This window comes from Paroedura picta, chromosome 2 (genome assembly GCF_049243985.1).
Source record: "Paroedura picta isolate Pp20150507F chromosome 2, Ppicta_v3.0, whole genome shotgun sequence".
Lineage (NCBI taxonomy): Eukaryota > Metazoa > Chordata > Lepidosauria > Squamata > Gekkonidae > Paroedura > Paroedura picta.
Genome location: NC_135370.1, coordinates 36,864,229 through 36,891,772, shown reverse-complemented (window position 1 = coordinate 36,891,772; position 27,544 = coordinate 36,864,229). Strand labels below are relative to the sequence as shown.

At 44.0% G+C, this 27,544-nt stretch overlaps 1 protein-coding gene across 9 annotated transcripts in view; it reads left to right on the top strand.

The window, feature by feature from the left end:
• Positions 1–27,544, top strand: part of MYO3B (myosin IIIB) — a 327,845-nt gene that overhangs the window by 46,724 nt on the left and 253,577 nt on the right. For 8 of the 9 annotated variants that reach the window (XR_013228041.1, XR_013228040.1, XM_077319759.1 and 5 more), the window contains exons 4-7: positions 976–1,080; positions 1,358–1,457; positions 5,849–5,925; positions 15,226–15,371. Coding sequence is in view for 7 of the 9 variants with exons in the window: in XM_077319759.1 (XP_077175874.1) it covers positions 976–1,080; positions 1,358–1,457; positions 5,849–5,925; positions 15,226–15,371 (428 nt within the window). In the remaining 2 variants the exon portion in view is untranslated. Of the gene's footprint in view, positions 1–975; positions 1,081–1,357; positions 1,458–5,848; positions 5,926–15,225; positions 15,372–15,769; positions 15,915–27,544 lie in introns of those variants that run through there. The other variant, XM_077319764.1, reaches the window with a different exon arrangement.

Genomic DNA, 27,544 nt, shown 5'->3' with positions numbered 1-27,544 from the left:
CCTTATGCTCTCAAATGAAAAAAGAAAAGCTTGTACGATAGGCAGAGAAACAAGGGACTAGACCAGACACTTGTGAATTGCCAAAAGTATCTGATTATCTTCTAGCTTTGCAGGAGAGGGGCTTAGCTTCCTCATCCATCAAGGTGCACTTGACAGCCATTTCAGATATTCATAGGGAAGTCAAGGGTTCCTTGGTTTTCTCAACAATAGAATCCAGAAAGTTCCTTAAGGGTTTTCATAATTTGCATCCATCTGTTGTACAACCTGGCCTGCAGTGGAGGTTGGCCACCTGTTGTACAATCTGGCCTGCAGTGGAGGTTGTCCACCTGTTGTACAACCTGGGCTGCAGTGGAGGTTGTCCCTCGTACTGGCAATGTCAACGTCATTTCAGATATGTTAAGTGGTCTTTCTGGTAGCTGTCACTTCTGCACACAGAGTGGGCTGCTTGGTTGGCTCTAGCTCCTTACAGCAGTGAAGGAAGAACTGAGATAAGAATACTGTTCCCACCTCCACCACGCGGCCCTTTGGGCAGGAAAGGCAACACCAGAGACAGAGGTGAGATGGAGCTCTCTTAGGCTCTGGAATCTTCTTTTAAAGCTTGGTAGCTCTTCTCCGGGGAATGGTAGAAGACAGGAAGGCCTGGAGGATCATTGTCCATGGGGTCGCGATGGGTCGGACACGACTTCGCACCTAACAGCAACAAGCTCTTCTATGTGGTTGGCCTGCGATGGTGCAGTTCCCATGTGTGCCTGTGCAGAAGACCACACCATGAACAACAGTGACAGGTAAGTGCAGCCCCGTAGATGCAGATCTGTGAAAATACAGCAAAAATAAATAAATAAAGCAAAAAAAGAAAATACAGCGAATAATACAGCAAATAATTCAGCAAAGACAGCAAAAAAAAAAAAATCAGGTCTGCAGAGTAATGGAGATCTTGTTTTGCCTCCTCCCCTTTTCCCCGCTCCCCTTTTGCAGCTGTGTAATGGGGGCTCTGTCACAGACCTCGTCAAAGGCCTGCTGAACTGTGGCCAACGCTTGGATGAAGCTATAATCGCCTACATCTTATATGGTGCTCTCCTGGTAAGGATGTTTATTAGGCTTCTAATGACAGCAGAGGGGGCAATTTCCCCATCCGATACGTTTCCATTTACAAAGGGTGGTGTGGCTGGTGGTATCTGCCGGCTGTCAGAGCAGCAGGGAGCTGTTTTGGGGGGTGTCATACAGTGGGGCAGATGTTTCTGTGGCGTAAAGCACAAAATTGTTTTGATTACTCCCCCCCCCCTCCCATTAACAGTAGGCGAATCATGTTTAAATAAGGGCGCAAGCATTCGTTTTTGTTCATTTTGCCTGCACGCAGGGTCTGCAGCACTTACACAACAACCGGATCATTCATCGTGATGTCAAAGGGAACAACATTCTCCTGACCACAGAAGGAGGAGTCAAACTTGTTGACTTTGGTAATGACAGCATGCTGCTTCTTTTCATACCTCCCACTTTTCCTCCCCCCCCCCCACTGTTTAGCTCAAGGCAGGGGTAGTCAAACTGCGGCCCTCCAGATGTCCATGGACTACAATTCCCATGAGCCCCTGCCAGCGAATGCTGGCAGGGGCTCCTGGGAATTGTAGTCCATGGACATCTGGAGGGCCGCAGTTTGACTACCCCTGGCTCAAGGCATCTATTTTTGACTGGGTGAGAAAGCAGAGAGGGTTCTGCACCGATGTGTTTGTCAGTGGTGAGATTTTGAAACAAGGGGGAAGTGCTTGCGTTACATTCGTCATCATTCAGAGAGGAAACTCACAGCCTTGATTGAGTTCTGCACCCATGTGGGCCTGGATGTCCAAAGGATCTGATCGAGGAGTCAGTCATACCAATCAGATGCTTGTGTGGGTGGGGTAAGGAATAGGGTTACAAGGTTGGGAAATACCTTGAGACTTTGGGGGTGTTTAGAGCTGGGAGTGGGTGGAATTTAGGGCAGGGAGAGTCCTCAGTGGAGGATATTGCTATGGCGTACACCATCTAAAGGTGCCATTTTCTGCTGGGGAATTGATTTCTGTTGCCTGGAGATGATCTGGGGACTGGCTTCCCTAAGACCGTTTATGCACTGGAGGTTTCATGCTGGGCTGCAGGCTGGAGTTTTAGCCATGGCAGGTTGCCCCCACCTCTTCCTGCACCCACATTGGGGAGCATTTGGCCTGGTGCACCTCATCCACCCCCTATCTGTGCTGCTGATAGGGGGGTGGGGCGGTGAATTTCCCAGTGCATAAATGGTCTAATAGGCAAAAATTAAGCCTAGTTTCTGCCTGCTCCCCATTCCATCCCAATGATTTATAATAATATAACACTACATCTTTTTTAATATCTCACCCTTCCCTGGTCCTACAGATCAATAAAAACATTTGAAACAGTGAACTACCACCTACTAATAATTTGCACTTTTCAAAGGTTGGTCAGAGCTTGGCGGGGCCTTAGGCTGGTGAAAGCATCTTTATTCTTGTACCTAATCCCAACCATAGGCCTAGCGAGACAGCTCAGCTTTGCAGGCCCTCTGGAATGGTTTATGGCCCTGATCTCCTCAGGCAGAGTGTTCCACCAGACCAGGGCCAGGACTGAAAAGGCCCTGGTCCTGGTGAAAGCCAATTTTATTTATTTACTTGCTTGCTTACTTTAATAATGTTCTATTTTTCTCCCTAATGGGAGCCCCAGAGTGAGTTACAATATCATTCTCCCCTCCTCCAGTTTCTCACAACAGCAACCCTGCAAGGTAAGCCTAACAGCAAGTGACTGAACCAAGGACATGCAGTTTGCGGGCATGGAAGCAAGGGGATTTTTGAACCCAGGCCTCCCAGATCCCAGGCCCATTCTGCACACATAGGATAATGCACTTTCAGTGTGCCTTGGCAGCTGGATTTTCCTGTGCTTCTAAAGTTCTACTTCTAAAGTTCATTGAAAGTGCATTATCAGTTGTATGCAGAATAGGCCCTGGTCTGACATCTGACACCATGCATAACCTATTAGCCTTACCACCGAAATCTGGCCAGGTCATGCATCCCAGCATCTGGGTTGTTCTACAAATCCCACACAAAGCTCTGTTTCTACATCTGTATGTGTCCCTACTGGATTGGAGCATCTGCCCATAAAAAGGATTCTTCCCCGAGCTATTTTTACTTACAGAAAGTCTGTTTGCATTACACTGAAGCCTCTCTAATCCAGACTTTAAACATTTCATCTTCCACATATGAAAGTAAGACATCCTTCTTTCTCAAATGGTTGTGACTCGCCTCCGGCACGTTTATTCCCTCTCAGCAGAAGGTAAAATGGTCCTCTGGGTCCCAAAGCTAACAGATCCATTTAATTTGCGATTACAACCATTAGATAGGAGCTGGTCTGAACGGGAAGCATCTAGAAAAGGATGAAAGGAACATATGATCTGCAGCAAGCTTTACCTCTGGATAAACGTGCTCATTTCTTGCTAAGGATTAAAAGGGGGGGCGAAAAACCCGCATGTTCTAAAATGCCAATCTATAATCTGATACAAAGATGACATAAAGAAAGCTATAATCCTCTTCACACCTATTTAGGAGTAAGGTCCATTGAACTCAATTAGTAAACATGCATAGGATTGAGCTAGAAGCATATTATATTAAAGCCAATAAACAGGACAAGATAGGAAAATGAATCTCATCACTACCGTCTATATAAAAAGCCCAGTTTTCACTTGTTTAGCTAGTATGTACATCTGGCCTATGCAAATAATTCTATAAAGGAGGAATTCACCCCCAGAACTAAAATAAGACGCTATGTGCATATATACAACAGATTTATCACTGCTTTATTGCCAATTCCCTGGTACTTCCAAGCTAGCAATATTTGTCAAATGAATCTGAGAGCAGATGTCTCTTTATTATCTGGAAGGAACAGAAATTCATTATCGATGAGTGGTTGAAAATACTTGTTGTTTGGAGTGGCCACTGGACAGTTGTCGAACCCAAAGCGGCAGCTTCTTCAGTAACCTCTTTGGCATCCAATAGCAGGGGGTGGAAATCACTTTCCATTTGAGGTCGTCTTCCCAGTCTAATTATTAGGTTGAGCTGCAGGAAACAGCTCATCGAGGCCAAAAAGGAAGACAACATTGGGGGGAGGGGGGAGTTAGAAAGCGAACAAGATTGGTTAATAAGCATTTTTCAATATTTTGCACATCATCGCCGTTTTGCTTGGAGTATAATAGCCAGAATTAAGCGAGGAAAGGAATCAGTTTGAGTCACTGAGTGGTTCAACAAGAGGTAGATTAAAAATATCTGTGGATGGTTGGGATTTGGGAGTGTGTGTTTTGAATAAATATGTGATATTTAAAAATCATTGGTGAAAGGTGAAACAAGGAAAACAGTCACATAAAAACATCTAGTGCGTAATAAGAACGCGCCCTTTTCAATTCATAACAATAACTTTATCTGTTTTGCCCACAACAAAGCATAGATACCCATTTCAGATTTCAGTGAATTTGTGTGGGTTGGGAGGAGGGGACTGAAGACTGGGTAAAAATTCATAGTACAGAGGCCTGTTTTAAGATAAATTCAAGATTAAATCACAACAAAACCCAAAGGAAAGCAACGGTTTTAAGAGTGTATGCTATTTAAAGAAAATATCTAATGATATGTATTGCAGTATTATCAACAACAACAACAATAATACATGCAGCTGGCATTATAGAAAGGCTGCAGATTGTGGACACCCAGAGAATGCTGGGCCGGGATAGGACCATATACAGCCAGTGCTCACATGTCCTGCCATTTTGGACCCCTCCTGCTCTTTTCCCACCACCTGGTCAGAGGAGGAGGGCCCCAGGTTGATTGACTATGGGCTAGGGGGGCTGGCCAAGTGCCCTATTTATGGGCTGTGTGGCAGTGCTCAATCTCTTGCCTTCCCCTTTGGCCCTGCTGCTCCACCCCCATCCCACCCTTGTTTTTTTGTTGTGTTGTTGTTAGTGTTTGTTTAATTTCTCTGCTTATGTTGTTTGTTTATTCCATTTTGTTGTCATAGTGGTAGTTGTGTGTGGGATGGATCCATATTAGGGGGAGTTTGAGCTTGTGCACTGGGCTCCCCCATTTATGGGGGCCTCCATAAAAAGCCTTCTAGACATAGAACTACAGTGCCATCCCTGGCCTGGGGTAGGGATTGGATGCTTGGCTCAAATTTCTGGGTGGCCGAATGGGGAGCCATGGCAGGACTGGCAAGGGCTCATGGGAATTGTTGTCTATGCTTGTCTGAAGAGGCACAGTTTGGCCACCTCGGGGTAGCCCCTGGGAATTCCGATTTGTGGGAAAGGATAAGGTGTAGTAAAGAAGCACTTCTTACAAATGAATTGTAGGATCCAGCCCATTGGATTATCCTTGTTGTATATATAGTTCATCCTTTGAGGGATTAGTTCTTACATAGCTGGGGAGGTCATGACTTCCAGACTAGAATTGTAATAATAATTTGCCTTTTTCCAAATGATACCTGTAATGTTCTAAATACAATAGTGTTTGGAAGTGTCCAGATTCATAGAATCATAGAATCATAGAGTTGGAAGGGTCCATACAGGCCATCTAGTCCAACCCCCTGCTCAACGCAGGATCAGCCCTAAGCTGCAGGATTGCAGGATTGTGTCCCTGAATTTAATGAGAATTCCAGTTTTAAAGGAACTGTCTAATTTTTTTCTAAAACTGTTTTCCCAGAAAAATTAAATTACAAATATTTCAAAACATGAGCTAAGGTCATTTGCTTTGCAAAATGTGACCTGTTTGTGGGGCAATTATTGTATAAATTAGAAGGGCAATGAGACCACTACTGAATAATTTCATCCTTACAGGTGTTTCTGCACAGCTCACCAGCACAAGATTGAGAAGAAACACATCAGTGGGAACCCCATTTTGGATGGCTCCTGAGGTGAGCTTTACTTTTTATTTCTATTACTAGTAATCAAGGCCGCTGTACGAAAAATACAGCGGGCGCTAGGTAAGGAGCCCCCGGCAGTCGCACGCAGCGCGGCTGGCGGGGGCTCCCTTGTCGACAGGACGGGAATCTAGAGGATTCTGAAGTTTGAGGATGTCTGAAGTTTAGAGGATGTCTGAAGTTTGGTAATGCCCTAGGGCAGTGGTCCCCAACCTTTTTATCACCGGGGACCACTCAACGCCGGGGACCACTCACCGGGGACCACTCAACGCCTTTTACTGAGGCCCGGTGGGGGGGGTAGTTTATTCCTCTACCCTCAACCACTGCCCTAGAGCTCTCTGATCGCTATGGTAATGTTTAAACATCCCTTCAAAATAAGATACAGACAAGCCACAACAATGAAGTGTTTTGTAAAGGGCTGGGGGGGGATGAAGTAAAGGGTCGGGCGGGGGGGGGGGGAAGGCGTCCTTCGGGGCCCACCTCCAATTAGTCGAAGGACCACATGTGGTCCGCGGCCCACAGGTTGGGGATCGCTACCCTATGGGATTACTATAATTCCTCAGAATTTTGCCTCAATTGAATGGAAAACCTTGAATGTACAGACCCAAGGTGGGGGGGGGGGATGGAGGAGTCTTCCTTTGAAACCAGTGTGGAATAATAATGGAATAGAATTATGAAAATGGAACAATAATAATGAAATAATAGTGACAAAAGCAAATAGCCAAAGAAAGAAAGGAACTTCCATGCATGAGCCACAACACAATTTCCTACAATCCTTGTAGTCACAGGAGACAACTTCTGACCATTCTTGGCATTGAGCTTTCTCAAATTCTGAAGATGGCCAGCTGACATTCATCACATCCAATTCACTCCAACCCACCAAGAGGCAGCGTGGTGTAGTGGTTAAAAGCGGCAGCCTCTAATCTGGGGGATCTAAATGTCCATGATTAGTAAACCAGAATAGGGTTGGGTTTTTTTGAGGGGGGAAATAGTGTTCCTATGTTTGACTGACTACATGCAGGGATCATGGACACATGGTTACAGTACAGGTCCATATCCAACAATCAAACCTGGAATGTGATTGTTCACCAACCCGGGTCCATGCTGTCAGAGAGGGCAGTCTATAAATTTAAATAAATAAATATTCCAAAAAGGTTCTTGGGCAATTCAAAAACTGTGATTTACTCTGGATGTTGACATTCCCATATGTCCTCTACTAGCTAGCAAAGAACAAAACTGGAAGGAGAAAGAAATGTGCCAAGAAGAAGTACCTGGCATCTCATTTAAACCTGATCACCTTGCTTACATATGCAGTGTTAGTGCGCCCCATTACCAGTACTTGGTCTTAACATTTGCATGTGGGAGAACAACGAGCATTTATTTCAGAGCATAAAGTAGAAGTAATATATGAGTTTGCCTATCTTGATAGGTTTTTGCTTCTTTTAGCAGCATGAATAGAAAATATGAAACTCACCATTTTGTTATAAAACCAAGTATAATTTCCCATGATGTTGTGGAAGCATTTGGTTGAATAAGGCCTTTCAGCTTGAAGCTCTGCGTCTCCTTATCACATCATAACAGGGTTTTAAAAAATTGATCTAAATGATAGCTTGTAATCTCAAACTTGCATTTAAAATGACTTTTCAATAGCACATGCCTGACATTTGTAATTGCAAATGCTTTTAAATAAGTTCCAGTGAAAAATCTAGCTCCCAGCAGAATTGGCAGAACTCTGTATAATTGAAAATAGCAATCTGAGTCTTAATGTTTTATAATTAATTGGAAGTAAACATTGCCCAGTGTATACAATAATCTTTAAAAAAAAAAAAAACATTCCCCTCCTTTGTCCCCTTCAGCATCTCCTGCTCATTGGCCTGTATCTTGGAGAACAAGGTCGGCTCCAGGTTAATCGCTTTAGGTGACTTTACCTCCTATGAGCTAACATTAATATTTTGCCTTTTTGACAAATATTTCTTATATGCTTGAAGGCCATTTAAATAACAGAGAGTATCTAGTCTGCTAAATTCTAGGAAACCAAAGAAATTGAAGAAGACAATTTTTCTTTTTTAAAGATGTTGATGCCCCAGAGGCAAATAAAAGCGATTGTGCATGTATGCATTAAGGAAATGCAGACCTTCGCTTTAACAGACGAATGTGTAGAGACTGCATATTTACTCTATTTCTAACATGCAAGTGACAAATAAGCTTAGCATTGTAATGTTTATTGATAACAAAGTCATTTCTCTGGCTGTTTCTGCACAATAATTTTATCTTCCTGAACAGTGGGAAGCCCCTTGCAGTAAATACAGATGTCCCGGCTAGGCTTATCAGGTGGTCAGCCAGAGCAGGCAGCCTCCCAGCCCCTGCCACAACTCTTCTCTTCAGCAGGAGCAGAAGTGTGTGGGGCAAGTGGATGTATGGGAAGTGATGTCACAATGACCAGAAGTGATATACAATGCTCTAGGAGCTCCTCAAATCTCTATGATTTTTCCTACCGTGTTGTGATGTCATTTTAGGGTACAACTGGAAGAGACATCATGATGTCACTTCCCCATGGCCAGCTGACAACCCTAGTCCAGACAGTTTCCTGTCCAACATGGGCGTGACTCATCTTGCTCCCTATATATGCCAAATAGTAGAAACCTCTTTTTCTCCAGCTCAAATTGGAAACTGCAGGATTGCATGTAGCCACTTGACAAAGTCAAAGTCAACATTTGATTGTAAGGTCAAAGACCAGCAAGTCATAGAATCCAATGATCTAAATTACAGTGTTCGAGAAATATAACAAAATCGAGAAAAGAATAAAATTGTGAGGTAAGTATAAAATTATATATTTAGGTCACTAGTCCTGAAGTCAGTATCAGCTGGTGGGCTTTAAAAGCGATGGCAAGAAACTTTGCTACTGGCACTGCGAGTTTAGGATCTCTGTCTTCCAGCAGCAGCCTGGCATTTTCCAAGTTTGAAAGATGATTATCAAGCAAAGGGGTAATTAGCTTATTGTGAACCTCAGAATATAATGAGCAGCAAAGGAGGACATGGTCTACACTTTCAACCTCCCCAGATCCACAAGAGCAAAACCTTTCCTCAATGGGGACTTTTGTGTACCGATCTTCTAGCCCTGCAGAAGGCAGGGCATGGGATCTTGCAAGGCTGAAGGCCTTTCTGTAGCCACTAGTTAGAGAAGGATGGAGCCACGTTTTGCTTTCAGAGTGGCATGTGCAAGCAGAGATGACCCGTCAGCCGAAGATGAATAAACAGGAAGAAATTTCCAAGCTGGTGATGTCAAAAAGCTTTATTCAGAATGAGTTCCTAGGTATAAAACCTCGTTTTCGTATTTAACGTCCTCAGTAAACTTATTTTGTAATTGTTTTTTTTCAGGGATACAAACAAAGTCTTCCACCCACTGCCTAATTCTTATATTTTATATACCATATACTTTATATTTTAAGCCATATAATGCACTTTCAATGCACTTTAAAAGTAGGTTTTCCTGTTCCGCAAAGGAAAATCCAGTTCCAAAAGCGCATTGAAAGCACATTATCCACTGTGTGTGGAATGGCCCCTTGACAGGTCTCAGATGCTAAGCAGGGCCATCCATGGTTAATATTTGACTGGGAGACCACCAAGGAGATCTACACTTGCTATGCAGAGGCAGGGAATGGCAACAACCTCTGAACACCTCAGAGGGCTACATCCAAATTTCAGTATTTAAAAATAAAAACATCTTCAGAGGTACTATTTTGTTGCTACATAGTTAGAATGGTGGTGATTGGTCAATATTCCCCACCCCGAGGATCTTTATTTCCCCATGCATAGCAAAATTGGTTATGACTTCCTTCTGAGTCACCCTCTTAAAGAAGTTGATTCATATGATTTCAATGAAGGACGTTATTGGACCACAGATGTTTCCAGGAAGTAAATAAAGAAATTAAATGAGCTAAATATAAGACTAATGTTTGCCACAGCAATTTTCCCTTCTTGTTAAAACTGTCCATTGACAGTTAAAGCCAAGATATGATGGGTACTCTAGGATGGCTTTGAATTCAAGAGGCAGATAGAGACATACCACTAGAAGGGTACTTGACAATGTTATAATGAATAATTTCCCAGAAATAGCGGTTATTTTCTTTCCTTTGGCTGGGCACAAACCAAAATGCTAACGTTTAACAATTTCATGACCTATTCTCTTTTCATCTCCCCTTTAGCCTGACTCCCCTTTCTTTTCAGGTACCCTCTCTGTGAAGAGAATTAAGGTAGCCATGGTTGTATAATGCAAAGTCCAGAACCAAAAGTAATGCAATCATTCAGAATCAACTAAGTTAATAAGTCATCCTGTACACACTTGAGTTCTCTAGATCTATTCAGAAGAGGGGATGTTTTAATTTACCCCCCCCACCGCCGCAAGGGGGTATTGGGGAGAAAAAAGTTGTTTCAGGGTCTGATCCAAAGACCACTTTATGAGGAACCCCAATGGATTGGGAATTGCTGGGGAGAGTCATAGAATCATAGAGTTGGAAGGTACCTAATAGGTCATCTAGTCCAACCCCCTGCACTATGCAGGACACTCACATCCCAATCGCTCATCTACTGTAACCTGCCACCCCCTTAAGCCTTCACAGAATCAGCCACTCTGTCAGATGGCTATCTAGTCTCTGTTTTAAAATTTCCAAAGATGGAGAACCCATCACCTCCCGAGGAAGCCTGTTCCACTGTATGTAAGTGTCAGTGGATGTCAAACTGAGTAATATAATATAGTGAGAGAGGCAAAGAATTCCACTGGCACAATCTTGTCTCAGGTAGCCTTCTTCCAGTTGATGAATCCTCTTAGGTGGCTGGTTATGGGATATTCCAATAGACAGAGATAGCATGCAGCTGTGTTGATTTAAAATAAAACCCACATTAATCGCTTTTACTAGACCGTATTCTGCACACATTAGATAATGCACTTTCAATGCACTTTAGATTTTCCTGTTCTGCACAGGAAAATCCGGCTGCCAAAACACATTGAAAGTGCATTATCCTATGTGCGTGGAATGGACCTAGGAGCAACCAAAGGAACACAAAACATTGTGAATGCTTTAGAGTTCACCATGACTATTTATCATACTGGATATAAAAAAACATACAGACTAACAGAGAGAAGAAATAGGAGAAAGATGTTCCAGGTCCTGATCTGGAGTATGTAGTTTTCACATAATACCAGAGCAGTCTTAAAGGGTTAGGGAAGTGCTTTTCTATTCAAATTGCAAATCCACAGCAAATATTATGAAGCGGGTGGATTTGTGAACTGTGAATTCTCATGTTATGATGGGAACTACCACACTTTGAGGAGGAGAGCTGGCCATAATGGCCTCTCAGGTTTGACCTTCCTGCAACCTGCCATCAGAAGATTCACTTATTCCAGCGTTTTTGTTTGAAAGGAAGAGCTACAAGATTGGTTACTGCAGGGAGGAATGGCTTTAGGCTTCCTCCTGTGTACATTTTACTTAGACAGCTTTAAAGACCGGTAATATACTTCCGTCCCATAATAATTGAGTTTTCCGTTGGGTTCCTAATCTAACATGGGACATGCAATGTATATTCTAGCAAAAATTTAACGAGTTATTTGTTTAGCAGGCAGCTGAGGATTTTTTCACTCATTCTGATCTCCTACTTGAATGCCCTTCCCTCTAGTGTGAATTTACTGAATTGAACATAGGTAGTTTTATCTAGCCTATTAGATTAAACCCCCTGACACTACTAGCTATCATAATCCATGCAGCACAAGTTAGAAATCCTAAAGTATTCCCTTTTGCCTACAAACGGTATCTGTAGAATTAATAAAACAACTGCTTTAAGTATAAAAGATGTATTATTGTCATTATTAAATACAATAAAATTAAACAAAACTGAATAAGAAATTCAGATAGTGCCTTCAGTTTGTTTAACTTGGATGGCCTTTTACTGTTCGTGGAGCCAGGGATTTTCTTCTGGGCTGCATTCATGGTTTCTGTTCCCCCTGTCCCCTAAACACTGAACTCTTCTTTTAGCATAGCACCGGCATACCTACGTTCTTGAGGTAGTTACATCAGCCAAGTTAATGTCTGAACTTTCCCCAGGGGGTCCAACCCTTTAAACCTCTGATTCCTTCCAGCTTGGTAGGTCAACTGTGCTAATTATACCGTGCAGGTCTCCAGACAGTCTAGCTCTGTGGTCGTAATCATTTCATGTTACACATTGTATGCCCGCAGCTATATTTTTTAATGGATGTACAGTATATGTTGAGACTAAAGAGAGAGAGAGGTGTTGGAAATGATAGCTTCATCACTGAAAATACAGTGGAAGATCTTTAGAGCCAGCTTGGTGTAGTGGTTAAGAGCAGTGGCCTCTAATCTGGAGAAACAGGTTGGATTCCCCACTCCTCCACATTCAGCCAGCTGAGTGACCTTGGCCTAGTCATAGTGCTGAGCTCTCTCAGATCCACTTACCTCACAGGGTGTCTGTTGTGGGGAGAGGAAGGGAAGGAGATTGTAAGCCGCCTTGAGGCTCCTTCATGTATTAAAAAGCAGGGTAAAAAAAGAAAGCTCTTTAAAAAAAAGATCTGCATTTGGGCGTTTTTCTCAATTCATGACTTGAATAATGAAAAGCCCATATGCCCTCTCTGCTACCTTTTCTCTTGTTGCTATTTCTTTTGGTGTCAATTTATTTGCTGATTTGTGATTTCTCATGGACCCATTATGCACGGGCTAGAACGCCCGCTCTGGCAACGGCAGGGTTCCGGGGAAAATCCCCGATAATGCTTGCCGCCGCCACCAGCACAGGCATGTCCCGGCCCACGGCTACGGAAGGCCCGCATTAAACAAACGTGGGAACTTCCGCAGCTTCCTAGTTACGCCGTGTGGCAGCAGAGGCTGGGGTGGGCCAGCGCTGTGCATAATTGACAGCGCTGGGCCTTTCGCCTGCCTGGCCCGACCTACGGTGTCCCCTGTAGGGACACCGCAAGCCCCTGTGGGCTCTGCAGAGCCACGGAGCTGGCAGGGGTCACCTCCTGCCCTGCCAGAGCCTATGGAGAGGGCCTGGACCCCCCACTCCCTCTGGCCCCTCCCCACCTACCCCCGGCCGTTGCTGCTTACCTTGGCCGGCTGCGTCCTGGGCCTCCTGGCCCAAAATGCGTGCGAATTACGCTAGGGCAGCCCTGCATGCTCCACCCCCATGCATACTTGGGGAACTGCGGGGCATCATGCCCTTCTGCAACGGCACGGCGGCAGCACGGAGTAGCTGCCGCCGTGCATAAAGTGTCACCGTCAGTCACTGGTCCATCTAAGCTTGATATTATTTTGAGTGGGAGAAGAACAATGTAGATTTGTAAACTCTGGATGTATATTTTGAAAGGCAAGATCTGAGGTAAAATTTGGCTTTCTGTATCCAAGTTATCCTCATGGATTCTAGATGTGAAATCTCTTGAAGGTGTTGGCTTCTTCCCATCACTTCCCTTGGACAAATCTGCTCTGGGCTATTGCCAGCCTTCCTCACTAACAGTTGGATCCCACAGTCTGTCAGCCAAAGGTGTCCATGGTTATGGATATTGCCCATGATCCCTCCATATCTATTTTTGACCACATGAACATTGACTCCTAGTGTTATGTCTGTAGGTTCAGCAAGACACAGATGCCGTTTCTTCAGAAATAGCAGCTCTTTATCGATTCCAACTCCAGCTAGAAATACCAGACCACCAATAGTGGAACCCCTCAAACTTATATCCATTTCAGGCAGCCTGTTAACTAACCTGATTGGCCCTTAGTGGGGGCCTATGATTGATCCATTCTCCAAATCCAACTATAGTTAGTCATTGACTGACTTACAATCCTTTATTGGCTTGTGGTCTATACAAGCTTCAGTGTCTACATACATAACACTCAGTGTCATGGGAAGCACATGCAAAGAGAAGACCTTGTCTAAATGGGTTGTGAATTTATTCACCTAATATTCTCTATGTTTGATTTATTATTTTTGTAGAAAAGGTTTTGTTTCCCCTTAGGAATTTAGGGCATTGTTCAGCTTTAGACTATTTGTACCATTGTACCATTACTTAAAGCAGTGGTCCCCAACCCGCGGGCTGCGGCCCGGTGCCGGGCCGCAAAGGCCTTGGTGCCGGGCCGCGGCTCCCTCTCCCTGCCCCCCCCCCGCAGTAAAAAACTTCCCAGGCCGCAAGCTTGCAGCCCGGGAAGCTTCTTACTGCGGGAGGGGGGGAGAGGGAATCAGGGCCGCATGTGCGAAAGTGCAGCGTATGCGCGATTTCGACCGCGCATGGTGCATGTGCGCATGTGCGGGCGCGCATGCATGGCATGCGCGGGCGGGCAGTTGCCCTGCCGGTCCCCAGCCTCAAAAAGGTTGGGGACCACTGACTTAAAGCTCTGGTTTTGTTTGTTTGCAGAGCGCATCGCTTATAAACGTCTGACTCAATTAATAAATAAAAACCTGATGGCTCATCCTTGAACCTTTTAGCATGAGGCTATTCATGGCCCATCTAGCCAACTGGAGATTTGTATCTGAGTGTCCTACAACAGTGCAATCCTAAGCAGAGTTAGGCCTTTCTTGTTTATTTGGTTGTGATTGCAAATTTTGTCACCTGTTTTTTAACGTTCACCTCCTACCTTCATTGAGGTTATCGGGCTTAGAAGGGTGTGACTCTGTTTATGATTTGACTTGAAATCAGATTTCTTCCTCGTGGCTTCAGACTGGAATCCACGGTTTCCTTCATACACCAACTTGCGAGTGATAAACCGACATCGTTCCCGGGATCGATCGATGCCGACTCCTCGTGTCAACTGCGAAATGTGAACAGCCTGGGCATTGCCATCTATTGGCCAAGTGGCATTGAGGTTTTAGAAGCAAACCGGAAGGGGGAAACTCTCTTTCCATTTAGGTGCACACATCCTTTGTTTCTGACAACTTGAAAAACAGGAATAGGGATTAAAAGCAGTACAGTTTTTAGAAAAGAAATAAAAGTAATTGTGGTAGAAATGGCTCACGAAATGTCTGTCAATGCTGGAAGCAAGTTTGCAGGCAACTTCGAAGGGTTTCCCTGCAAATCTTTGAATTAACAAGTCGATCCAAGTGGCAATTACCAGCTGCAACGGTATCATTGCAAAAAAAAGAGGGGGGGGGTATAAGTGGCAGGATAAACGGGCCGGGAGGTGAAACTGAATTGGTAACCCAAGTAATAATAACTCTGGATGTCCTGCTTGGGCAATATGGAATTGCTGATTCTGAAGATGGTTATAACAAGCTGTTTCCTTTGCGTTCCTCTTGTAGGTCATTGCATGTGAACAACAGTATGATTACTCCTATGATGCTCGGTGTGATGTATGGTCCCTTGGGATCACCGCCATTGAACTGGGTGATGGAGATCCACCGTTATTTGACATGCATCCCGTGAAAACACTTTTCAAGATTCCAAGGTACGGCACTAGGTGGCCCTCTTGGCTTACTAGATTGTTATTCACACAGAAAGCAGTATTTCAATTAGTGCAATAAGTATTTGGTAGATTGACATTGTACTGTAAGGCATGCTAACTGGAATGTATGAAGAAACGCTAAGAAGAAGATTCTTTGTCCTGATTTACAAAGAAAAAAAAAGAGATCTAACAAGAATTAGACCATTCTAGGTTTATAATAGATCCCCTCCCCCATCAGATGGGATTTGGAAATATACCCCATAAAATTTGTAAGATCAGATCATACTGGGACTTATTTGTATTTCCAAATATTACATTAAGGTTATTTCTATAGAATGTTTGTTTTATTGTGCAGAGAATGTATATTCTATAAGTGTATCCCCTTGGCTGTTTATTTACAGGGAGAAAACGGGATAATCTCTCACAGTATGCCATTTTTAAAGGAACGTTTGATTTCATGTTAGAATGGCTTGGTGGTTCTGTTTATTCCCACCTGCCTGAGATTGTAAAAATGTTCCAAAGTGTGAATTAATAATAGGACAGTTGTAGGAACAAGAGGGAAACATCCCTCAAATGTTTCCCCCTTGCTGATTGTCAGTTAGCCCTCCTCTGCTCCTCCTGTATCCCATTTTGCAAAGGAAAGCATAACTACTGGCTATTAGCAGTTTAAAAATGTAGACAATACAAGTATTTGACCTTTTGTTATTGCATAAGTCTCATGGGGCTTGTTCTTTTCTTCTTCTTTTTTTTCCTAAAAGAATTTCTCCTGATTGCTATTTGCATTTCTGATTAGGTCTATTTATATGCAGATGAGGCTCTGCAATATTCTGCATCATATTATCCCTTTTACACAACCCAGTCATGAACTGCTACCACTCTAAAAATTAGTCAAACTTAAAGCAGCCATTGAGATCTGTTTTGAGGTTGTGTGAGTGGGTGGCTTCTGCACATGTGTGAAATGTGCAGCAGCAATTAAAGGAGCGATGAAGGTTTTCAGTTTCCGAACTCACACTCCTAAATTTTGTAAGATGAAGCTGTATACAGTTTTGAAGAATGACAGTCATGACACAGGGAGCTTGATATAGTGGATAAGAGCAGCTGCTTCTAATCTGGTGAGCCAGCTTTGATTCCATGGTCCACATGCAGCCAGCTGGGTGACCTTGGGCTTGTCACAGTCCTGCTGGAGCTGTTCTTACAGAGCAGTAATGTCTCTCAGCCTCACCTCCCTCACAGAAGTGTCTGTTGTGGGGAAAGGAAGGGAAGAATATTGTAAGCTGCTTTGAGACTCCTTCAGGCAGAGAAAAGTGGGGTATAAAAACCAATTCTTCTTCTTCTTATAAAATATCAGCTGGTATTATGATGATGATGATGATGATGATGATGAACCTGCATGGAATATAAGCAGCAGATTTTTTGCCATGACATAGATCTTTTTGCCCACAGATCACATATAGACATGCATGACTAAAAGAGCTAGTCAGATGAAGGTTCCAACTTGGTGTAGTAGTTAGGAACACTGACTTCTAATCTGGCGAGCTGGGTTTGATTCCCCGCTCCCCCACATGCAGCCAGCTGGGTGACCTTGGGCTCATCAGAACCCTGTTAGAGCTGTTCTGACTAAGCAGTCCTGTCAGAGCTCTTTCAGTAATATCAGGGCCCCCTCAGCCTTACCTACCTCACAGGATGTCGTGGGGAGAGGAAAGGGAATCTGATTATAAGCCGCTTTGAGACTCCTTCTGGTAGAGAAAAGCAACATATAAGAACCAACTTCTTCTTCTTCCTCCTAACCCTATGGAACAAAACAGTTAATATATATCAGTCAGTCGAAGGTTTATTGCATGTGGTCGTGGGCCATTACAAGTTTCCATTCCAAACAATTATAAATATCATACATGTATATAAATTGAAAAACGAAATGATCTTCACCCAGATAAAACGTCATTAAAAAGAGGAAAAGAAGAAAAGTTACAAGAGCGCATTATAGATTGAGTTTAATTAGTATCTTGTTTACTCTCAACTAATTTGGCCCTCATCTGCTTTGGGGCCAGAGCAAAACATGACACATCATGGGTAATTAAAGACAAAAGCTTAACCATTTTATCAATAACGGTTAGGTTGTTACTATCTGAAACAATTGATATATGAAGTAAACTGTTTAATAGTCTCTCCCTGTGTGTGGCGGAGACTTCACCTCTTGTAAATGTCACTACTAGTTACAGTGATTGTAGTAGCTACTAGATGACTCAGGAGAATGATGATGGATTGGACCCATACTCTTTTTCTTCATATGTAAAAGGAAGAGGAGAGTCATGGGACCTTTATGGACAAAAGCTATGTGGAATGGGGGCTGTAATAAAGAGAAGAATATGAACAAGACTATGCAAAACATTGGGTTGAATCCAACCCAATAGGTTTCTTCCTGAGTTTCAAATGCCAGTGGAAGTTAATTCCCAATATCAAGTGATCAAAGACTGTTGAGATTGGATGGCAGTTTGGTGCAATAGAGAACAATACAGTATTTGTATATACTTACATTGGTGAACAACATTGTGCCTGTTTTCTACTCTTTCAACATGTTTCTGGTTTCTGGTTTGCCACAGTACTGATAAAGCTGTTCTGACCAAGCAGTAATATCAAGGCTCTCTCGGCCTCACCTCCCTCACAGGGTGTCTGTTGAGGGGAGGGGAAAGGGAAGTAGATTGTAAGCCGCTTTGAGACTCCTTCAGGTAGAGAAAAGCGGCATATAAGAACCAACTCTCCTCTTCCTCTTCCTACTCCTCCTCTTCTTCCTCCTCCTCCTTCTTCTGGTCTTTGGAGGGGTTTATGGTTTAACATAGGCATTCATTTTAGGGGGCTCTCAAAATGTCATTGCCATCAAGGTTGACCAATGTAAAGTCTTTGCAGCAGTCAAACACCTCGACTATAACCAAACAAGCTTGCTATCCCTTCTGAGAAGATAGTTGTGACCTCTGCATTCCATCCCCCTTCTAGTTCTCTCAAAAGGGAAGTAAGACGTAAGGAGAGAAAAAGAGAAAAACATACAATACGGTCACGTACTGCACCTGAATTCTGGGGAAGAAGTAGCTGAAATGTATTGGCAGTTGCCTAGCAACCTCCACCTGCCTTTTATCCACTACTATAATAGTTTGTATCTCCCCTACTTCTAAGTAAAACATAAAATTTATGCTGAGCCAGAAATGCTATATACTTTGACAGTCAGTGCAATAGTATATCAGGTTTGAAGCATGAAATGTTAAGGGAGGCCATTGCTTTACTCCCTTTTAAGAGTCTGCCCTCTGATTTCAGGAAACCTAGGTACACAGAGACTGAATGCCCCCAGGAGTGTAAGTAGGCTATTCAACGAGAATCAGCTTCTCTACAGTAGCGATCCCCAACCTGTGGGCCGCAGACCACATGTGGTCCATCGACTAATTGGAGGTGGGCCGCGAACGACGCCTTCTCCCCCCCCCCCCGGCCCTTTACTTCATCAACGATCTGATCCGGCAGGCGCACATGTGCAGGCTCAAAGCTCCGCACCAGTGCTCGCTGGCATGCCTCCCTCCCCCGTCCCAGCCACCCCACCTCCCTGAGCAGAAGTGCCGCCTTGGCTTCCCTGCCCCCCCTCCGGAGTCCCAGCGCTTAGGAGCGCTCACTTGATTGCAGACAGCTGTGCCTCCCTCTCCTGACCCAGCCACCCCGCCTGCCTGAGCAGAAGCGCCACCTTGGCTTCCCTGCCCCCCCCCCCCGGAGTCCCAGCACTTAGGAGCGCTCACTTGATTGCAGACGGCTGAAGGGTTGTTTAAACATTACCATAGCGACCAGAGTCAGAGAGCGCTAGGACAGTGGTTGAGAGTAGAGGAGTAAACTACCCCCCCCTCCAGCTGGCCTCAATAAAATTGTCAAGCGTTGAGTGGTCCCCGGTGATAAAAAGGTTGGGGACCACTGCTCTACAGCATAATTTGGTAAACACAGGGGAATCTAGAGAGAACCATTTACCTTTATGCCAGTTAGTCCTCTGTCCAGATTCCTTTGATGCTTGGAAGCAGGAAATACCAAGAAAAGGGGAGGGGAGTCTACTAAAGTGAACATTAGGAATCTTTTCAGTCTTTCCCCAACTTTACGCATGAATCTGCTCTACTAGCTTTAGCTATCTATAGGAGGCCTTTGGGTAAACAAAAGCTACGGTTCAGTTCCTGTCAGAAACTTCATTATAATTAAGGAACCAATTGAGGGAAGGGACCAATATGGCGATACATGCAAAACAGGAAACTTTATTTGTAGCATTGGGCAGCTTTGCATGACTTACTTGGCTTACGTCATGAAGTTTATATCTCCATATTTATCCCACTGTCTATATTTAGGAGAGAACAGCCAAGCAGGGCTGTCTGTCTGTTCAAAATAAGTTATACTGCTGAATGTTCAGTTGAAAACAAAACTGCTTCCCGTTAGACCAGACGTTTTAAACCTTTGGGCCATGGAGGAGCCCCTGAAATAAATTTCAGGCTTCGAGGACCCCCTGAAGTGATGACAGATAGCCATGCCTCCCTGCCCAGTATTGATATAACCACCCACATCCTTTGCCTTCCTTTTGCTCTCCTCCCCCGCCTTTACTAATACTATGGTGACTCTTCCATAGAGAGGAATGGGAAGGTGACTGTAAGCCGCTTTGAGCCTCCTTCGGGTAGAGAAAAGCGGCATATAAGAACCAACTCTTCTTCTCTTCTTCTTCTTCTTCTTCTTCTGCTTCTTCTTCTTCTGCTTAGACAGAAAGAAGGGCAGGAGCTGAGAAGACAACCCAGACTTTCCCATGTTGTTGTTGTTGTTAGGTGCAAAGTCATGTCCGACCCATCGCGACCCCATGGACAATGATCCTCCAGGCCTTCCTGTCCTCTACCATTCCCCGGAGTCCATTTAAGGTTGCACCTACTGCTTCAGTGACTCCATCCAGCCACCTCATTCTCTGTCGTCCCCTTCTTCTTTTGCCCTCAATCGCTCCCAGCATTAGGCTCTTCTCCAGGGAGTACTTCCTTCTCATGAGGTGGCCAAAGTATTCGAGTTTCATCTTCAGGATCTGGCCTTCTAAGGAGCAGTCAGGGCTGATCTCCTCTAGGACTGACTGGTTTGTTCGCCTTGAAGTCCAAGGGACTCGCAAGAGTCTTCTCCAGCACCAGAGTTCAAAAGCCTCAATTCTTTGATGCTCAGCCTTCCTTATGGTCCAACTTTCACAGCCATACATTGCAACTGGGAATACCATAGGTAAAGGTAAAGGTATCTCCTGTGCAAGCACCGAGTCATGTCTGACCCTTGGGGTGATGCCCTCTAGCGTTTTCATGGCAGACTCAATACGGGGTGGTTTGCCAGTGCCTTCCCCAGTCATAACCATTTACACCCCAGCAAGCTGGGTACTCATTTTACCGACCTCGGAAGGATGGAAGGCTAAGTCAACCTTGAGCCAGCTGCTGGGATTGAACTCCCAGCCTCATGGGCAAAGCTTTCAGATGGCTGCCTTACCACTCTGCGCCACAAGAGGCTCATGGGAATACCATAGCCTTGACTAAACGCACTTTTGTTGGCAGGGTGATGTCTCTGCTTTTTAGGATGCTGTCTAGATTTGCCATAGCTTTCCTCCCCAGGAGCAAGCGTCTTTTAATTTCTTTGCTGCAGTCCCCATCTGCAGTGACTTTCCCATACCATACCACAACTGACACCCCCGCTTTGATTATTACACCCATGGCCTACCCACTGAGTGCTCTAGGCAGACGCATCCAGTTCTATAGCTTGTGGCCAAGTTCATTAAGGCAGGAGGGGAAAGGCTATGGACCCCAAGGGATCTACATACCCCTGATTGGGAATCCTTGTGTTAGACAGTTAATTGCTTTCTATGACAAAATTACCTGGAAAGCTGGGAATGTTAACACAATTATTTCCACAGTCAACTGTACAGTATTCTGTGTAACCAGTTCTGGTTTTTTTTTTCATTTGATGTCAAGAAAGGTTTCTAAAATCCAGTATGCCAAAATTTGTGTGGCCTCAAGAATGTGGGAGAGAGGTCAGATCTCCCATAAAAAACTGGCAACATTAAAAAACAAAATGAGTAAGATAATTTTTCAGTCTCCCAGGGCCCTCTCTTGTTGACGTTAAAGTCTTTATTCCTCAGCCAAGGAAATGTAAGGGAGACTCCATGGTGAAAGTTTTGTAGTTGAACTCATCGGCAAGTTTGATTCTCCTTCGATTAGGCCTCATTTGGTATAATGGTTCTTCTTTCATAACCAGTGTTATAGGATTATTTTATGGTCAGTTTCAGTTGTTGTGGATGGTTGTGTGTGTTTGGTCCATTGTGGTTCACAGCCATTTGGTCTCACTATATATAGTTTCTCCCTTCTAAAACTATGGATATGCTAACTAGGAATAACATTCCATGCATCTGATGAAGTATGCTCTAGTCCAGCCTCTCTCAGCTTTTTTACCATTGAAACCCCCCTGAAACAATCCTGAGGCTTCAAGAAACCCCAGAAGTGGCATGTTCATACAGAATACGGTTGGGAAGCAGAGCTGTGTACAGGCCCACACGGGCCCCTCCCCTGCCCACCCTCTACAGGCCCATCACTGGCCATTTGGGAAGGATGTCGATGTGACCATATATGATCTTATCACCTGATTAATGTTTAACAAACTTTAAAAACATATTAAAAAAAAAAAACGCAAACGCGCCTGTGCGGCCTTGCCACACACGTGTTTGCGCGGCAGTCCGCACAGGTGCGTTTGCGCTGCCACCATGCCAGGGACTCTCTGCCCCTCCAGGCCACCAGCAAATTGGCCGCCAAAGTGGCCGATTAGCTTGCGGCCCGGCAAGCTTCTCTTCCTCCCCCTTCCAAAACAAGAAGCTTGCCTGGCCGCAAGCTAATCGGCCGCTTCAGTGGCCAATTTGCTCGCGGCCTGGCGAGCTTCTCGCTTCGGGGGGGGGCGGGAAGAGGGAGCCGTGGCCCGCGGGTTGGGAACCACTGAGGTATAGGATCCAGGAACATGTTGCCTATATTTACCTTGATATAGTATCTTCTGGTCTACCTAGAGTGTAAAAAATCAGTATTTATTTAAACATGTGTGATCAATTTGCCAAACTCCAATTATTTGAATGTAACACCCCAATGACGGTTGTTTTGAAATTCATAGAAAAATATAGATGCACTGGGAAACAAATATGGCAGTAAAATAACCAAATTGGACTTATATAGAGTCTTCTCTCTTCAGTAATTCTTTTATTCTTATTATTTCACACATTTAAAGATGACATGAGTTTCCTCTTGTTCTAATAATTTATTATCCAGTCTCTTAAAGCATTCTTTTTCAAATTTTTAAAAAGCATAACGTAATTCTTCCCATTTATGGTTTTTGGTTATACAATGTTCAACAATAGGTGCAGAAAGGAAGTCTATATTTTTCTATATTTGTTTCTTCACTGGGACCCACCTCTCCCAGTTCATTATTTTTGCTTCTGAAATTCATTACACAATTCCCGAGTAGATGTGAACAGCATTTTTTACCTGGAAATAAGAGTTGAGAGAAAAGGACTTTTGATATTATGAAGTATTGATTTGCTGTACTTGAAACAATTTTGCAAAAGCTTGAGCACTGATCTGTTTTTCAGTTTCTTCTCGGCATGACACAGATATTTTTATTTTTATTTTTATTTTTATTTTTATTTTTATTTTTATTTTTATTTTTATTTTTATTTTTATTTTTATTTTTATTTTTATTTTTATTTTTATTTTTATTTTTATTTTTATTTTTATTTTTATTTTTATTTTTATTTTTATTTTTATTTTTATTTATTTGGTTTATATACCGCCCTCCCCGGAGGCTCAGGGTGGTTTACATGGAACTTATTAATGATACATGAAACAATCAATAACACGTGAATAACCATACAATATTAATAACAGGTAGTTGTAACAATAGTGTAAACAATGATACAGTAAACAGTACAAACAGGTCCAGAGCACTCTGGTGGGGTTCTGAGAGGGAGGGGAGCAGGGGCCCTTCATTTGCTGTTGGTTGTGTCTGGTCTCAACCAAATGCCTGGCGGAAGAGCTCCATTTTGCAGGCCCTGAGGAACTGTTTAAGCTTGGTCAGGGCACTGATCTCTTCCAGGAGCTCATTCCATCAGGTGGGGGCCATAACAGAGAATGTTCTGGCCCTGGTCTCTTTTGGGCCTCTTTTGGGCCAGGGACCATTAGCCGGTTGGTAGCGGAGGAGCGTAGGGCTCTTTTAGGGGCATAGGCAGGGAGGCGGACCCTCAGGTACACTGGGCCCTGACCGCGTATGGCCTTGAAGGTAATTACCAGAACCTTTAGTCTGATCCGGAATTCAACTGGCAGCCATTGCAGCTGATGGAGAATAGGCCGTATGTGAGACCTCCACGGTGTTGCTGTGAGGATCCTGGCCACTGCATTTTTTAAAAAATTAAGTTAGATTCATAGCACTGATACATCAAAAACCTGGCAGTGATGAAGTTGCTTTGCAGTATTATTCGTATTTGACAATCTTTCTCATCTACCTCATATTTATCTCTTCCTGGCTCAATTTTTTTTTACCCTGGCCATTAACCTTTCTTCTAAAAAAATTAACAGGGATGTCAGCTGAAGAGATGTTTATCTCTGTGATATAATGCTTTTCATGAGATAAACACAGCTCGACAAATTCACAAACCTTATTTCAGTTTTTTAAAAGATTAGTTCTGACGATAGGCAGCACTTGAATTGTCTCGAGTTTGTCGACAGATACATACAGGCGGATGACTTGAAAAGTATCAGTTCCCCAAATTATCCAACTTTATTAGGCCTGACCACTTTTGTCTTATTATTTAGACCCTTCTGTTGGAGATTTTAAAATATATTCCAGACAGATGACAAGTTAACAGAATCATTTCATGGTTCACTGTCTTCACAGCATGATTTATATCTGTAGGCACTGGAGCCCACCCCACCCCCCAATTTTAAGAGATTTATGAGCCAGGCCCAGAATGTGTGTGCTACTGGAAAAAATAGAATTGTTAACATTTGCATTAAGGTTGTTTCCTGTTTGTGTTTCATTTTAGAAATCAGTTAAATTGATACAGTTTTGTGCTTTCTTTCAAAGGCACAGAATTAGAAGAAGAAGAGTTGGTTCTTATATGCCACTTTTCTGTACCCGAAGGAGTCTCAAAGTGGCTTACAGTCGCCTTCCCTTTCCTCTTCCTGCAACAGACACCCTGTGAGATGGGTGAGGCTGAGAGAGCCCTGATATTACTGAAGAAGAAGAGTTGGTTCTTATATACCACTTTTCTCTACCAGAAGGAGTCTCCAAGCGGCTTACATTCCCTTCCTCTTCCCACAACAGACACCCTGTGAGGGAGGTGAGGCTGAGAGAGCCATGATATTAATGAAGAAGAGTTGGTTCTTATACCCTGCTTTTCTCTACCTGAAGGAGTCTCCAAGTGGCTTACAATCTCCTTCCCTTCCCCTTCCCCACAACAGACGCCCTGTGAGGTAGAGGAGGCTGAGAGAGCCCTGATATTACTGCTCGGTCAAAACAGCTTTATCAGAGCCATGGCAAGCCAAAGGTCACCCAGCTGGCTGCATGTGGAGGAGTGCAGAATTGAACCCGACATGCCAGATTAGCAAGGGGTCCACACTCCTAAGCACTACACCAAACTGGCTCTCAATGGTTCAGCATCCTCTTAATGGTTCAGCATCCTCTTGGAAAAGAGTGACAAGTGGAGTACCCCAGGGATGATGTAGATGTGTAGATGTGTTTCTTCCCACACACAGTGTGGGTGGGCGTGTTAAGTCTCCTGGTGGCAGATGTCTTCCCCCCCCCCCATACACACTTGGTGGTCTGGCAGGGAGTGAAATGGGAAGAAAATTACCCTTGCCAGTGATCCGTGACATTACTCGGAAATGGCAATTCTCTGGCATTTGTTCCAAACTCTAGAGTTTTAGGCAAATGGGTATCATTCCTGTGCAGTGACAACACTTCCGAGTCATCCTGGAAGTGACATCATCGGGCAGGCCCCCATGTCTGTTCAAGTATGCTACTAAATAATAAGCTGTAAACAAATCAAACCAAGCGTACAATTATAATTTTTGCCAAATCCTACGTCGCAGTCCTGCCTGTAATACAGTTAAGGCCCTGTGCACAGTGATTTACAGATAAGACAATTCACTTCTACTACCTCTGAGGCTTCCACCATGGAATGTCAATAAGAATCAGCGAATCACTTTTAGAATGTGCTGATGATTTTTTACAACATAGGGAAATGAGCTTGAACTGTTAAATGGCGTCTAAGCATTGGCAGGCACAGGTGCAACAGCTGGAGAGGCTGCACATAATGAGGTGGCAGGAATGCAGCTTGCAGCCCAGAGAAAAGGCCGGTGGTACCAAATTGCTTGCACCTGATCAAGTCAGGGAACTGACCCAGAAGTTTGGGACAAGACTGCCATTCTGGAAGTGGAAAGGGCTTGCCTGGAAGGGCTTGCCTGGAAGAAGTTCCCCAAGAGTTAAATAGCTAGTAGAGGCACAGGATAGGCTCTCTAGAATCACATGACTCTAGAATCACTTTGTTTTAGATTCAAATGGGGTAGCCGTGTTGGTCTGAAGTTAGCAAAATAAAATCAGAGTCCAGTAGCACCTTTAAGACCAACAAAGTTTTATTCAGGGCGTGAGCTTTCGAGTGCAAGCAGTCTTCATCAGTCTATGATTTTCTTACATGACAGGGAATATATAGCAAAAATCAATTATGTTACATCGGTAGACTTGTGTCACAACCAAATACAGCCAATGATAATCCTTTGTCAAAACCGCCAATCAATCCCCTAGAATTCAGTGTACTTTACAAAAACACAGGGAGAAGCCAAACTGCCTTTTTATCAGTGATCAAAGGAATGTTTCACAGTTGTATGGAGATGGAGCAAGCAACATATGGGGAGGTGAGAACCTTTGATCACCCTGGCATATCACAAAATAAACTTTTCCCCACCAGTTTTCCCATAAGGCCTGCCTCTCCCCCCCCCCAAAAAAAATCCCCCCCCCAGATTTTCTTTAAAGCTTCAAGGCTCCAGATTGCTAGAGGGCTTGCTCTAAAAGGAGGGAGAAAGGTGATTGGCTGTCTGTCTTGATTGACAGGGGGAAGAGAGAAACATGTATAGCATGTTCCCCTCTTCCACCATTTCAAGCAGGCGTGCAAAATGGCAGGAAGTGCTAGACGGCAGCAGAAGAGTCAGCAGGTGAGGAATTCCTGGAGGCGTGGTTTTTTTTAGTGTTAGGCCATTGCGCTAGCCTAATGCTGCTTTTTTCTGTGCAGAATGGCGCTTAAAGATGCCAGTGTGGCATTCTAAGTACTACACCCTACTGCCTTGCGATACGAAGCTCCTTATTGCTAAAAGGCTTACATTTTTATGGTAAACTTCTGTTTCCTGGATAGACCTTTATGTCTATGGAGAAAAGGTATAACACATAAAGAATTGCTGGGCATATATGGCTTCATACCTTTAACAGTTTGGAATAGAGGCCAGGTTGCCCCACCAAGAATGGTGCCATGAACCCACCTGTGACCTATTTTCTGTAGTCTCTGCTACTCCAGCCAACCAATTCTTACATCGGTTAGTACTGTTCAGAACGCATTCCATAAATAAGAGCAAGCTGCTATAACACAGTAAGTGCAATATTGCTTGGCTCTAGTGAAAAAAATTTCCTTGCTGACAAGGTCAGGCCCTCACAGTCTGAGTGCAGCCAAGTGGTGAAGGACACATTCAGCATTCTGAGAGGTGGTAAATGGATAACCCATGATTATTTTCAGCCTTAATATTTACACTATTCTGGATTTTCTGCCCTGTGGAATAGACAAGCCTTGCCAATAGGTGGCAGGGGAAAGCTAGCCATGGGGTAGTACAGGGGGGTGGTACTTGGTGTGGCAGCTGAGGGATGGAATTCTCTGTATCAAAGAAGGAGGGAGTCACAAAAGCAAAAAAATAGTGTTATGCCTGGTACCTAGCCAGCAACCTGTATCGAACAGGGAATCCTCAGGGTATGCTCAAGTGATGATGTAAGCCAGCTTGGCGTGGTGGTTAAGAGTTTCTAGTCTGGTGAGCCAGGTTCGATTCCCCAGTCCTCCACGTGCAGCCAGCCGGGTGACCTTGAGC